Source organism: Brachionichthys hirsutus, chromosome 21, assembly GCF_040956055.1.
Source record: "Brachionichthys hirsutus isolate HB-005 chromosome 21, CSIRO-AGI_Bhir_v1, whole genome shotgun sequence".
Taxonomy (NCBI): Eukaryota; Metazoa; Chordata; class Actinopteri; order Lophiiformes; family Brachionichthyidae; genus Brachionichthys; species Brachionichthys hirsutus.
This window is the reverse complement of record NC_090917.1, coordinates 9,772,928-9,787,537: the sequence shown is the minus strand read 5'-3', so window position 1 is coordinate 9,787,537 and position 14,610 is coordinate 9,772,928. Positions and strand designations below refer to the sequence as shown.

General features: G+C 54.4%; 2 protein-coding genes across 2 annotated transcripts in view; both read left to right on the top strand.

The window, feature by feature from the left end:
- Positions 1-13,295, top strand: part of LOC137910493 (caskin-2-like) — a 29,956-nt gene extending 16,661 nt beyond the window's left edge. The window contains exons 7-21 of the mRNA XM_068754932.1: positions 4,180-4,288; positions 4,387-4,495; positions 4,584-4,678; positions 4,950-5,103; positions 6,798-6,866; positions 7,946-8,106; positions 8,182-8,245; positions 9,481-9,551; positions 9,622-9,732; positions 10,217-10,318; positions 10,444-10,582; positions 11,186-12,669; positions 12,729-12,855; positions 12,933-13,098; positions 13,172-13,295. Coding sequence (XP_068611033.1) covers positions 4,180-4,288; positions 4,387-4,495; positions 4,584-4,678; positions 4,950-5,103; positions 6,798-6,866; positions 7,946-8,106; positions 8,182-8,245; positions 9,481-9,551; positions 9,622-9,732; positions 10,217-10,318; positions 10,444-10,582; positions 11,186-12,669; positions 12,729-12,855; positions 12,933-13,098; positions 13,172-13,295 — 3,085 coding nt within the window. The remainder of the gene's footprint in view (positions 1-4,179; positions 4,289-4,386; positions 4,496-4,583; positions 4,679-4,949; positions 5,104-6,797; positions 6,867-7,945; positions 8,107-8,181; positions 8,246-9,480; positions 9,552-9,621; positions 9,733-10,216; positions 10,319-10,443; positions 10,583-11,185; positions 12,670-12,728; positions 12,856-12,932; positions 13,099-13,171) is intronic.
- A 979-nt stretch (positions 13,296-14,274) lies between these two features.
- LOC137910492 (caskin-2-like) overlaps positions 14,275-14,610 on the top strand; it is a 5,834-nt gene continuing 5,498 nt past the window's right edge. The window contains exon 1 of the mRNA XM_068754931.1: positions 14,275-14,281. Within this exon, the coding sequence (XP_068611032.1) occupies positions 14,275-14,281 (7 nt within the window). The remainder of the gene's footprint in view (positions 14,282-14,610) is intronic.

Here is a 14,610-nt window from a genome sequence, read left to right as displayed (position 1 = left end):
CGTTCTAGTGAAGCTCTAGTGATGTTCTAGTGAAGCTCTAGTGACGTTCTAGTGAAGCTCTAGTGACGCTCTAGTGAGGTTCTAGTGAGGTTCTAGTGAGGCTCTAGTGAGGTTCTAGTGACGCTCTAGTGAAGCTCTAGTGAAGCTCTAGTGAGGTTCTAGTGACGTTCTAGTGACATTCTAGTGAAGCTCTAGTGAAGCTCTAGTGATGTTCTAGTGAAGCTCTAGTGATGTTCTAGTGAAGCTCTAGTGAGGCTCTAGTGAAGCTCTAGTGAGGTTCTAGTGAGGTTCTAGCGAAGCTCTAGTGACGTTCTAGTGAGGTTCTAGTGACGCTCTAGTGAGGTTCTAGTGAAGCTCTAGTGACGTTCTAGTGAAGCTCTAGTGACGTTCTAGTGACGCTCTAGTGAGGTTCTAGTGACGCTCTAGTGAAACTCTAGTGACGTTCTAGTGAGGTTCTATTGACGTTCTAGTGACGTTCTAATGAGGTTCTAGTGAAGCTCTAGTGACGTTCTAGTGACGTTCTAGTGAGGTTCTAGTGACGTTCTAGTGACACTCTAGTGAGGTTCTAGTGAGGTTCTAGTGAAGCTCTAGTGACGTTCTAGTGACGCTCTAGTGACGTTCTAGTGAGGTTCTAGTGAAGCTCTAGTGACGTTCTAGTGACGTTCTAGTGAGGTTCTAGTGAGGTTCTAGTGACGTTGTAGTGAAGTTCTGGTGACGCTCTAGTGATGCTCTAGTGAAGCTCTAGTGCCGCTCTAGTGAGGTTCTAGTGACGTTCTAGTGGGGTTCTAGTGCCTGTCTTTTATTTGTCCAGTTTCTGCACGTTGTTTCGCCCCTGATCCAGACGTGCCCCTGTTAGCATGTCATGCTGCACCCTCGCTGAAGTGGGGCTGTGTGGACGCTCCTTTCTCTTCTTGAGGACCTCCGCCATGGAGGTTACGCTTTTGACGCCGTTTGTCTGGTTTGTTAGCAGGATGAGGAAGAATTGCTGTGTGGCTCTTGATAATGAACATGAATTGGCTCAGAGCTGACTCGGCACAATGAGGGATTTGCCTCTTCAAAGAGCGTCTTTCTTGCAGCAGACGTCTCGGACTCGCGTGTCCCAGGCAGGAAACGAACCTGCATCCATTGCGAGAACATTAACCATCAGATTAAATTCGGGGGATGTAAACATTTCATGTTACTGATTCTGTTTTGCATATATTAATAGCACTCTGGGGAGATTTCTTCATTCGTGAGTGTTCTTGAGAACCCGAAGAAAACACACTCGATGGAGTTCAAACCCGGAACCTTCTTGCTGTGCGGTTGCGGTGCTAACCGCTACGTGGCCGTGTTGATTGAACAGCCTCATGTGTTCATGTACGCAGTGTTTACTCGTTCAGTGCCCCCCCCCCCCCCCCCCCCCACAGGCAGCATGGCTTAAAGAGATGAGGCCTGAAACGGATGAATGAACGGCTGTTTGTGACTGCTGATGAATGCTCTGCTGATGAAGGCTCTGCTGATGAAGGCTCTGCTGATGAAGGCTCTGCTGATGAAGGCTCTGCTGATGAATGCTCTGCTGATGAAGGCTCTGCTGATGAATGCTCTGCTGATGAAGGCTCTGCTGATGAAGGCTCTGCTGATGAATGCTCTGCTGATGAATGCTCTGCTGATGAAGGCTCTGCTGATGAAGGCTCTGCTGATGAAGGCTCTGCTGATGAATGCTCTGCTGATGAAGGCTCTGCTGATGAATGCTCTGCTGATGAAGGCTCTGCTGATGAAGGCTCTGCTGATGAATGCTCTGCTGATGAAGGCTCTGCTGATGAATGCTCTGCTGATGAAGGCTCTGCTGATGAAGGCTCTGCTGATGAATGCTCTGCTGATGAATGCTCTGCCGATGAATGCTCTGCCGATGAAGGCTCTGCTGATGAAGGCTCTGCTGATGAAGGCTCTGCTGATGAAGGCTCTGCTGATGAATGCTCTGCTGATGAATGCTCTGCCGATGAAGGCTCTGCCGATGAAGGCTCTGCCGATGAATGCTCTGCCGATGAAGGCTCTGCCGATGAAGGCTCTGCCGATGAAGGCTCTGCCGATGAAGGCTCTGCCGATGAACGCTCTGCCGATGAAGGCTCTGCTGATGAAGGCTCTGCCGATGAATGCTCTGCTGATGAAGGCTCTGCTGATGAAGGCTCTGCTGATGAATGCTCTGCTGATGAATGCTTTGCTGATGAAGGCTCTGCTGATGAAGGCTCTGCTGATGAATGCTCTGCTGATGAAGGCTCTGCTGATGAAGGCTCTGCTGATGAAGGCTCTGCTGATGAAGGCTCTGCTGATGAACGCTCTGCTGATGAACGCTCTGCTGATGAATGCTCTGCTGATGAATGCTCTGCTGATGAAGGCTCTGCTGATGAATGCTCTGCTGATGAAGGCTCTGCTGATGAATGCTCTGCTGATGAAGGCTCTGCTGATGAAGGCTCTGCTGATGAATGCTCTGCTGATGAATGCTCTGCTGATGAAGGCTCTGCTGATGAAGGCTCTGCTGATGAATGCTCTGCTGATGAAGGCTCTGCTGATGAAGGCTCTGCTGATGAATGCTCTGCTGATGAAGGCTCTGCTGATGAAGGCTCTGCTGATGAAGGCTCTGCTGATGAAGGCTCTGCTGATGAAGGCTCTGCTGATGAACGCTCTGCTGATGAAGGCTCTGCTGATGAAGGCTCTGCTGTTGAAGGCTCTGCTGTTGAAGGCTCTGCTGATGAAGGCTCTGCTGATGAAGGCTCTGCTGATGAAGGCTCTGCTGATGAATGCTCTGTTGATGAAGGCTCTGCTGATGGAGGCTCTGCTGATGAAGGCTCTGCTGATGAAGGCTCTGCTGATGAAGGCTCTGCTGATGAAGGCTCTGCTGATGAAGGCTCTGCTGATGAATGCTCTGCTGATGAATGCTCTGCTGATGAATGCTCTGCTGATGAAGGCTCTGCTGATGAAGGCTCTGCTGATGAAGGCTCTGCTGATGAATGCTCTGCTGATGAAGGCTCTGCTGATGAAGGCTCTGCTGATGAAGGCTCTGCTGATGAAGGCTCTGCTGATGAAGGCTCTGCTGATGAATGCTCTGCTGATGAAGGCTCTGCTGATGAAGGCTCTGCTGATGAAGGCTCTGCTGATGAAGGCTCTGCTGATGAAGGCTCTGCTGATGAATGCTCTGCTGATGAAGGCTCTGCTGATGAAGGCTCTGCTGATGAAGGCTCTGCTGATGAATGCTCTGCTGATGAAGGCTCTGCTGATGAATGCTCTGCTGATGAAGGCTCTGCTGATGAAGGCTCTGCTGATGAATGCTCTGCTGATGAAGGCTCTGCTGATGAAGGCTCTGCTGATGAAGGCTCTGCTGATGAAGGCTCTGCTGATGAAGGCTCTGCTGATGAATGCTCTGCTGATGAAGGCTCTGCTGATGAAGGCTCTGCTGATGAAGGCTCTGCTGATGAAGGCTCTGCTGATGAAGGCTCTGCTGATGAACGCTCTGCTGATGAAGGCTCTGCTGATGAAGGCTCTGCTGTTGAAGGCTCTGCTGATGAAGGCTCTGCTGATGAAGGCTCTGCTGATGAAGGCTCTGCTGATGAAGGCTCTGCTGATGAATGCTCTGTTGATGAAGGCTCTGCTGATGAAGGCTCTGCTGATGAAGGCTCTGCTGATGAAGGCTCTGCTGATGAAGGCTCTGCTGATGAAGGCTCTGCTGATGAAGGCTCTGCTGATGAATGCTCTGCTGATGAATGCTCTGCTGATGAATGCTCTGCTGATGAAGGCTCTGCTGATGAAGGCTCTGCTGATGAAGGCTCTGCTGATGAATGCTCTGCTGATGAAGGCTCTGCTGATGAAGGCTCTGCTGATGAAGGCTCTGCTGATGAAGGCTCTGCTGATGAAGGCTCTGCTGATGAATGCTCTGCTGATGAAGGCTCTGCTGATGAAGGCTCTGCTGATGAAGGCTCTGCTGATGAATGCTCTGCTGATGAAGGCTCTGCTGATGAAGGCTCTGCTGATGAAGGCTCTGCTGATGAATGCTCTGCTGATGAAGGCTCTGCTGATGAATGCTCTGCTGATGAAGGCTCTGCTGATGAAGGCTCTGCTGATGAATGCTCTGCTGATGAATGCTCTGCTGATGAAGGCTCTGCTGATGAATGCTCTGCTGATGAAGGCTCCGTCTTTGTCCCTCAGGCTGCTGCTCGCCGCTGGCATCGACATCAACAGGGCCACCAAGGCGGGGACTTCTCTGCATGAGGCGTCCCTCTATGGAAAAACTGAAGTGGTGAAGCTGCTGATTGATGTAAAAGAGACAATATGAATCAAAGTTCAGATGAGATGATGAAGGCTTGTTTTAAAGTGTGTGTGTCTGTGTGTGTGTGTGTGTGTGGGTGCCTGTAGGCGGGCGTTGATGTGAACTTGCGTAACACGTACAACCAGACGGCTTTGGACATCGTCAACCAGTTCACCGCCTCCACAGCCAGCAGAGAAATCAAACGGCAGCTCAGAGGTTAGTGGACGCTGGACCGGGACGTCCTGATGGAGGCCGGAGGAGATGCTTCCTCCTGATGGCGTCTCCATCTCTGTTGTACACGCAGACGCTTCCAGCTCGCTCCACGTCCGAGCGCTGAGGGACTACTGGAACCTCCACGACCCGACGGCGCTCAACCTTCGGGCCGGAGATCTCATCATGGTATTGGCTGATTCCCACGGTCAATCGTTGCTTCAGAATAAGAGCTTTTGGGTCACGAAATGCAATCGGTGACAAATATACACACCGTACTTCAGTGTAGTGAGAACCAGCTGAAGTTATGCTCGTGGGCTGGGAGGAGTGTCCTTCAATCAGTGAGTGTCCTAACACACACCCAGAGGGAACGCCTCGGCTTCACGGAGAGAGTCGAGACCTGAAACGATGTCCAGTCATTCAAACGGTTTCCTTGATGCTCATGACGGGTTGCTGTCAGGTCCTGGAGCAGCACACGGACGGCCGCTGGAAAGGTCACGTCCATGACGCCCAGCACGGGACGGACCGGGTGGGCTTCTTCCCCCCGTCGGCGGTGGAGGTCCTCGGCAGACGAGCAGGTAGCCAAACGGGAAACTCACAAAGAGCGTCTGAATGTAGCTTTCTGCTCGGAGCGCTAAACCTTTGTCGTGCTGTCGTTGACATGGCAACGGCGTGCTTTTTAGTAAACATGCGTACCCCTGCCGCTGTTTCTGTGTGAGCCCCCCCCATGTGAAGTTGCACCCCCGGCTGGTCTGACATGCACACTGCAGCAGTGAGAGGAGGACATTGTGGTGAGACCTTTCTGTTAAACGAGGTCATGTGACCTGCTGTTTGCAGGTGAGAGTTTGCTTTTATGCGCTGACAGAAAACTCGACTGTGTACTGTCTGAAGTAGTGCAGATGCCCTGCAGCTATGGTGATGACGTAATCTAAGGCAGGAGGGCGCCGTTTGGTTCAGGGCTGGGATGATGCTGTTTGTTTCACGTTAACGTTCAAACGGCAGGAGCACACGTGGGCTGTAAGGGGTTAAGAAATCAGCTGACACTGCAATCTACAGTAATCCTATTAGTGTGTGTGTGTGTGTGTCTGTGTGTGAGAGAGAGTGTGTGCGTGTGTGTGCGTGCGCGCGCTTATACTTGAAAGAAACGCACAAGAAAAGTGTTTTACTTGAAAGTGTGTCAGACTCTAGGTATAAGGCATACTCAGCAGAGTGTGTGTGTGTGTGTGTGTGTGTGTGTGTCTGTGTGTCTGTGTGTCTTTGTGCGTGTCTGTGTGTCTTTGTGTGTGTGTGTCTTTGTGCGTGTCTGTGTGTGTGTGTGTGTGTGTGTGTGTGTGTGTGTGTGTGTGTGTCTTTGTGCGTGTCTGTGTGTGTGTGTGTGTGTGTGTGTGTGTGTGTGTGTGACTGTGTGTGACTGTGTGTGTGTGTGTCTTTGTGCGTGTCTGTGTGTCTTTGTGTGTGTGTCTTTGTGTGTGTGACTGTGTGTCTTTGTGTGTGTGTCTTTGTCTGTCTCTGTCTGTGTGTCTGTGTGTGTGTGTGTGTGTGTGTGTGTCTGTCTGTGTGTCTTTGTGCGTGTGTGTGCGTCTTTGTGTGCGTGTGTCTTTGTGTGTGTGTGTGTGTGTGTCTTTGTGTGTGTGTGTGTGTGTCTTTGTGTGTGTCTGTGTGTCTTTGTGTGTGTGTGTGTCTGTGTCTGTGTCTGTGTGCGTGTGTGTCTTTGTGTGTGTGTGTGTGTGTGTCTTTGTGTGTGTGTGTGTGTGTGTCTTTGTGTGTGTGTGTGTGTGTCTTTGTGTGTGTCTGTGTGTCTGTGTCTGTGTCTGTGTGCGTGTGTGTCTTTGTGTGTGTGTGTGTGTGTGTCTTTGTGCGTGTGTCCATCGCTCCTGCTCTGGATCTACTGTCCTCGCCGATGAAGACGAGCAGCAGTGTGTCCTCAGCAGACGTCTGACCGTCTGTCATGTGACATGCAAGCCAACGCTGTGTCCCTGTCCCATCCCCAGGGGGCGCACTCCTTCGCCAAGCTTCGGCGCCTCACCACCGGCGGCCCTTTGCGTCCGGCCACGGCGCCGGGCCTCGCAGCAACGACGCACACACGCATGGCTCTGATCACACAGGTGTGTCTTCTGTGTGACGCCAGAAAACGAGCACCTTTACCCACAACAGACACACAAAGCCAAGCTGCAGTGCTCGTGGGGTTCTGTGGGGTCCCGCTCTTATTTCGGGGGGGCACCCTGATCCCTGATCGCACCGGGCCCCACAGAGGCTTGTACAGTGTGTGTGTCCTAAGTGTGTGTCCTAAGTGTGTGTTTGTTAGCAGCTCTGCCAATCCCAGCTAGTCCTGCTAGCCCCGCTCAGGACATTTGGGTTCTCAGGAGCGCCCCCTCTGGTAAGGATTGTTCCTGTGGCTCTGTGTGATCCGTAGAGCAGATCCCATCCCAGCCGTTCTGCTCAAGAACCTTTTTAAAGGAACTGGTCCTCGTCTTTATCCCTTTAAATCCCTGACATCTGACCTTTCCTTGCTGCCCTGCAAATCCCAAATAATCCCGTAACGCTGCCCGTCGTGGTCGGGACAGTGATGGGAGTGATCTGGAGCTCCTGAATACCTGGTTTCAGGTGCGGTTACCTCCATCCCCAAAGCTATTTATCCATAATTTAAAAAAACGTAGTTTAACATAAGATGAGATATGACCCGTAAATTCTTTATCGATGCTGAAACTAGCGACATGAAGGAATACTTCTGTGATCCCTTTCGTTGTGCTCTTGATCTCATGCCTGCGTTGTCAGTGTGTAGCATGAAACGTTCCGTTGTGTATTTGCACTAGTCTGAAGTGTCACAGGTTGGGATGTAATAATGGATAATGACCATGAAGTCAGGGTCCATTATGGGCCGGTTATACGTTTTATAATGGACCGTTTTTATGCACGTTGACAGTGGGCGGCTTTGTTCTGGTCACATCAGCACAGCGTGAGTATTTCCAACGGGGCCCTCGTGCATCACAAACCTTTTGTTAGGGCAGTGTGCACGGTGAGGAGCGACCGGCCGGCTGGAGACCTTTACGAGCTCCGTGATTCCGTTAATGAGGCAACGCTCGCGCTATTAGACGCCCGTCTAATAAGGCGACGCTCGCGCTATTAGACGCCCGTCTAATAAGGCGACGCTCGCGCTATTAGACGCCCGTCTAATGAGGCAACGCTCGCGCTATTAGACGCCCTCGACTCGTACAGAAAGACGAGGCTGCCGGCAGACGTTCTCGTGAAACTTTTATAAACGCTTTCATTTCTTGGCATATCGGACGTCTGACCCCTCGAAGGGTTAATAGAACTTGCTAATGAATAGTTTTCTCCGTAAACTCAGACCACATTCCTGCAGGGTCACACTTGCTTTGCTAATCATAACTTTGTGATTCTCACGTTACACTGCAGCGTCTTCATTGTTTCGTGACCTTTGTGTGTGTCTTCACTCAGGTGACAGGAACAGCATCTGCAGCGCCGGCAGCGCCGGCAGCGCCCGCAGCGCCCGCAGCGCCCGCAGCGCCCGCAGCGCCCGCAGCGCCCGCAGCGCCCGCAGCGCTGGTAGCGGCCAGAGCTCAGAGAGCGCTCACAAGCAGAACGCCGACCCGAGCAGGGTCAGAACTGATCAGAGCAGCATGAGAGGCTCTACTGTACCTCATTCCATTTTGTTCCTTTCCTTTCTAATGTAGCTGGCTCCCTCTGCTGGGGAAGCAGGAGAACATCTCTCCATTACATCCACAGAGCTCGACTCAGGTGAGCACTTCCTGTCTCTCCAGGCTCTAACATTTGTGCGTGCAGATAATTCAGTTCTGGTTGCATCTTCTGCTCAGCGTTATATATCTGCTGCAGGGTTCTGCTAGGAGGGTTCTGCTAGGAGGGCTGAGGCTGGGGGCGGGGCTGCTCGTTAAAGCCTCTTCCTGTTCAGATCATGCTCGGTTCTGTTAGAGGCTGGCTCATGTCTGCGGAGCCGTCATCCTTTTGTGATGCTCGGACGTTGTGTTGTGATCTCTGCACCTACCTGGGGAAAGCCGTGCCCCTTCTCATCACAGAGCTTTGGTGCTGTTGGTTTCCATAGAAACCAGTAGCTCTCATCCACACATCCCAGTGCCCGGGCACTGAAGACCATGTCATTGTCTCTGAATAGTTAAGAAGGAGAGGATCTCTGGACCTCAGGCTGAACAGGAAGGGACAAAGTGAAGGAGAGAACCGAGGACTCAGGAGAGGAGAAGGGAGCATCAGGAGCTTCTCCCCATGGCTGGGTGGGAGGATGGTGGAAGAGCTGCTTCCTCAGTCAGGGCGAGTCCCCCCAATCAGGGCGAGTCCCCCTAATGCTGACTCTGTAGCGGCTCAGAGTCAGGCGAGTCCCCCTAGTCAGGGCGAGCCCCCCTAATGCTGACTCTGTAGCGGTTCAGAGTCAGGGCGAGTCCCCCTAGTCAGGGCGAACCCCCCTAATGCTGACTCTGTAGCGGCTCAGAGTCAGGGCGAGTCCCCCCAATCAGGGCGAGTCCCCCTAATGCTGACTCTGTAGCGGCTCAGAGTCAGGGCGAGTCCCCCCAATCAGGGCGAGCCCCCCTAGTCAGGGCGAGTCCCCCTAATGCTGACTCTGTAGCGGTTCAGAGTCAGGGCGAGTCCCCCCAATCAGGGCGAGCCCCCCTAGTCAGGGCGAGTCCCCCTAATCAGGGCGAGCCCCCCTAGTCAGGGCGAGCCCCCCTAATGCTGACTCTGTAGCGGCTCAGAGTCAGGGCGAGTCCCCCTAATCAGGGCGAGCCCCCCTAATCAGGGCGAGCCCCCCTAGTCAGGGCGAGTCCCCTAATCAGGGCGAGTCTCCCTAATCAGGGCGAGCCCCCCCAGTCAGGGCGAGTCCCCCCAATCAGGGCGAGTCCCCCTAATCAGGGCGAGTCCCCCTAATCAGGGCGAGTCCCCCTAATCAGGGCGAGTCCCCCTAGTCAGGGCGAGTCCCCCTCATGCTGGCTCTGTGTGTCTTCTAGGTGGCTCCGGTCTGCAGCCCAGCAGCACTCAGAAAGGTTCGGTGAGACCACAGCAGCTGCTGGAGGGCACGGTGAGTATCAGGTTCTCACGCTCTGCACCCACACAGCAGTCCAAAGACGTGTCCCCCGTCTCTGTCCTAGGACTCTGAGGCCATCCACCGGTGGTTGTGTGAGTTCCAGTTGGGCCAGTACACAGCCGACTTCCTCCATGCAGGATACGACGTACCCACCATCAGCAGGATGACCCCCGAGGTGTGTCCGGGAGCGTCTCGCTGTCGTACCGCTGTTGATCAATGTTACGGGACGACGCTCGGCGATGGAGGATGAACCTCTGCCAGAGCAGCTGCTCCAGCAGGCGCGTCTGGAAAGGTTCAGGGTTTGAACTTCCCTTCAGGAAGGGAGAACTGAGAACAAAAGTACGATAGAGCGGTGCCGGATCCGGAATCACACCTGAAACCGATTCAGGAATTTACTGAGGACAACTCGGATGCAGCTCGGATGCAGCTCGCATGCAGCTCGGATGCAGCTCGCATGCAGCTCGGATGCAGCTCGGATGCAGCTCGCATGCAGCTCGGATGCAGCTCGGATGCAGCTCTCTGATGTCTCGGATGTCCCCGTGGACCTGAACCAGCCGCTGGACGCTCTGTTTGCGCGGTTGGGAATGAGGGATGGGCTTCACTCGTTCTCCGTCACCAGAGGACCAGTCACGAACAAGAACATTTGTCTCACTCTTCAGGACCTCACCGCCATCGGAGTGACCAAGCCAGGCCACAGGAAGAAGATCTCCATGGAGATCGTCCGTCTGAACGTCCCCGAGTGGCTGCCGGGCTACGTTCCTGTGAGGAACGCCTCTAATGTTCTCATCCAGCCCCCGCCGTGTATGCTCCACCAGGTGATCGTGTCTCCCTGTCTCCCTGTCTCCCTGTCTTCTGTCTCGTCTGTCCCGCGTCTGCTGCGGCGCAGTCTGACCTGGCGGAGTGGTTGAGCGTAATCGGACTGCCTCAGTACCAGAAGAGATTGTGTGACAACGGCTACGACTCCATCGCTATAGTCAAAGACATCACCTGGGAGGACCTGCAGGAGATAGGCGTCACCAAACTGGGTGAGGCTTCTGGGACACCGACCGTGCACGGGACGGGTCCCCTGGGCAGGGGAAGTCTCGCGTTGTGAGTCTGGTGCTCAACGTTTGTAATCCTCTAGACTTCCAGTCGCTAACGGGTTCTCTTAAGAAATTCATGATTCAGATGAAAGTACGGTTCACATTTCATTTGGGAATCCAAGTCCCAGCGTCTGGAGGAAGGGTCGGGGGTCGCCGGATCCAAGATGCTTCAAGTCCAGGGTCTACCTACAGGGCCAGTACTGGTGGACCTGGTTTGCTGGACCCTAGAGAATCCGGGGGTTTATCAAGAGGAGGTTACGAGGCACAGACTATAAAAGCATCCTGGGCTTCCACAAGCCCCCAGAGCAGCCGACTGATCGCCCCCCCCTGAAGAACCAGCCCCCGCCAAGGACTAACACGAGTTTCCAGAAGTTTGAAGTTTCTGTCTAGTAAATCCTTTTTTCTGCCCAATCTTTGAGATACTCCAAATGTAAATGTTTCAGGTGTGTCTTTGATGTTTGGATGTTTATTGAGGAACCTCCTACCACATGTCTGAAGGGTTAGTTTGCCTAAACCCTCTGTCCGCTCTTGTGTCCTGTGTCTCAGGCCATCAGAAGAAGCTCATGTTGGCAGTGAAGAGGCTGAGTGACCTGCAGCGCTCTCGCAGCCATGGCGACAGAGCGGGAGGCGGGGCTCTCCAACGGAAACCCGCCGCCCTTGAGGTGGTGGCGATTGAACACACACCGAGTTACGCGTACTCTGACGCTCCTTCTGACAACTGCTGCCCTTCCCCTCGCACCCCAAGAAAGCTCCTCTCCTTCCAGGACAGCGAGTTGAGCACCGAGCTGCAGAGCGCCATGATGGGCAGGATGGGAGGAGCTGCTCACACGTGCGGCGTGACGGGCGGGATCTGTACTGCAGCCGGGTCTGCCAGTCAGGGAGGCGTTGGCATGCGGTCGGGGGGGTCAGGGAACCCTGGAAACGCAGCCTCATCCAGAGCGTCGAGTCGGTCGGAGGAGAGTCTGGGAAACGGTGGAGGAAGCAGTCGACAGATGTGGGACCCCAACAAGCTCCCCAGCCCGGCGCTTCCACTCAAGCCCAAAGCAATCCATCAGGAGCATCACCCCCCACGAGCTTCCCCTCCCCCCACACAGAAGACCATGGGACCAGGGGGCATTCCCATCCCTCTGCTGGGACCCCAGCCCAAACCAGCGCCGCATAAGAAGCGCTCCCAAAGCTTGACTCGCCACGCGTTGTCTGACGGTGAGCCGGACGACGATGAGGACGGGTCAGGGTTAGGGTTAGGGTCAGGGTCAGGGTTAGGGTCAGGGTTAGGGTCAGGGTTAGGGTTAGGGTCAGGGTTAGCCGTGCCCTCCTATGCCACCCTGTCCCGCAGGCCGGGACATGCTGCAGGGAACCGCAGCCATTCCTTTGCTGTGCGAGCCCGACGCAAAGGCCCGCCTCCACCTCCGCCGAAGAGGATGAGCTCCGTGAGCAGCAGCCCAGAGGAGAAGGGGAGGGTGAGGAGCATCGCAGCCAGGCTGGAGGGGGCCGGCAGCAGGAGAGACGCGCCCCCAACCACGGCTGCTCACAGGACGACTCCGGTTGTCCCCCTGCAGCACTCCAAGCCTGTCCCTTCTCCGGGCCTGGCAGGGTTACGGAGGGCAGGAAGTGGGACAACGGACAAAGAGACCGTCGGACAAAGAGGTTCAGGCCCGGACGGCGCGTCTGGAGAGGGAGCGACGAAGAAGAGTGAGAGGACATCTCCAAAGCGCTGCCCTCGCCACCTTCCCTTAGATGAAGGCAACCTCGCTATCAAACGGCGGCCACGGATTCCAGTCCTCATCCATGCAGACGCTGAGGACAAGACTTCCCCAGAGGGTCCAGTGCAAACCGCGAAGAACCCGGGGCGCCCAGAGTTCAACCTGAAAGAGTCTGACACGGTGAAAAGACGGCACAAAGCCAAAGATCCATCGAACCCAGAAGACGACTGCACATGCAGCGAGGTCAGCGTGCAGAGCGATGGCGGGTTCCAGAGGACCGGCTCCGAGCCCACAGAACCGGCCTTTCCTTCCCTACAAGACCGGACGGCACCCCAGACAGCGGGGTCCCCAGTCCAACCTGGTGTCCACACCAACGTCTCCCAAAGCTGGGGGACCCCCCACAAACGCAGAGACAGACACAGACCGTGACGTCCAAGTCGGAGCGTAAGCCCAAAGCCGCTGGTTCTGTGGAATCACGGCTCCCTCGGCCGGGCGTGGCCTCGGCGCCGTCAGGTAACGATTGTGATGTCTCTGGCTACGGGACACGTGCTTTCAGGATGAGGATGATGATTCCTTCGCTTGTCTCTCAGGGTCAAAGCGCACTGTCTGTCCATCCTCGCCCCGGACGTCCACGCCCCTGTGTGACGCCGCCTGTCTGGTGCTGGCCCAGCAGAGACTGGAGCAAACCAGCACGTCCCTGGAGGCTGCTCTCAAGGTGGTGGAGGACAAACTGTCCCAGGGCAGCAGTGTGGGCAGGTAGGGACGGACGTGGCGTCCGACCGCAGGCCGGCGCTCCTGCTGCGTGTAACGTCTCTGTCTCTGGCGGCAGCACGGTGGCGGCGGCAGGAAGTATCCTGGACGACATCGGGAGCATGTTCGATGACCTGGCCGACCAGCTGGACGCCATGCTGGACGGACGTCCTGACAGCCCGCCTCCACCGGCGCACCTCTGATTCAGGGCACCCGTTGATATACCTGTTACGTGTACATGTATAGACATGGTGTACGTGTAGTCAGATATTTTTATGCTCGGTATATTTATATTTAGTTCGAGTGCGTAAACTACCGGTACTCTGTTAAAGGTTCTACGCTAAGGTTCTACGCTAAGGTTCTGTCGCCAGGGAGAATACTAAAGTCTGACATGAACCAAAGCGTTTCTGCCCCGGGGGGGGGGGGGGGGGCACGTTTGAGGCCTCGCTGTCCCTTTCGGGCGTGGCTGCTGTGATGGCAGCGTTTCAACGGTCGTCTCAAATGTCTGGTCTGTGCCGGAAGGTGCGTCCTGACGTACCTGCGCTAACAGGTGCAGCTTCGTGAGGCGGTTAGTTCCCGGCCAGCAGGGCGGCTCCTCGAATCCGGACACGGCACTTTATCTTAAATCCATCCCATTAAGATTTCACGGCATAAGATGGTTGCAGTCCGCCCCGCCCCGCTTCCAGACACGCCCTTTGTGTCTCTGATTCGCTCGGACTCTTTGAACGGCAGCAGGATTCTGAGGTGCGTTGAAACCGCAGCATCCGGTAGCTCTGCGCTGATACTTTAAAGTTCTGCACCTGACAATCATTAAAAGGTGACTTGCTCTGTGGAAACCAAGGTGGGCTTCTGTCTTTTGTCTGGTTGGGTATTATACAAAAACAGCTGGGTGGGAGGAGCATGATCAAAGAGCGAACGTCCCAGAACGTTCCACATTGTCCCAAATGAAGAGAACACCTTAGGACTGAATAATGTTATGAAGATTAGCGGTTGAAGTTTGGTTTCACCGGCCCCCCTAAACCCTTTAGCCTCTGCTTTTGCTGTAGACCGGTTTTCTACACCCCCCCCCCCCCCCGGAACGCTTCCATTCCTGCAGTGCAAACCTCTAAAATACAGAAATGAGGCAAAACAAATATTCCTCGGGAATCATTTTATTGGGAATGAACAAGTCTATTGAGCGACATGACGAGTAATCTCCAAACGGACGAGGCTCTGGATGAGGGAACCACGAGGACAGTCCCTTCAGGCGCCTGGACTTTAAGGGGACACGAGTCCAACAGGTTGTCCAAACTGCTCATTCTCAGACGACGCAACATCCAACATGTAGATTTCCTTTCTCATTAGCTTCCATTTTGACGTTCCCATTATTCCCGTGTGGCCTCACCAGCGGCCATTTCAACATGAAAGAAGCAGTAAAGCCTGAATTAAAACGGATAAAATCACGGAATAACACTGTTGGAGACGTTGGAACTAAGTCCAGACACATCCCAGACCGCCTGGGGGGCGCGACCCGACGAC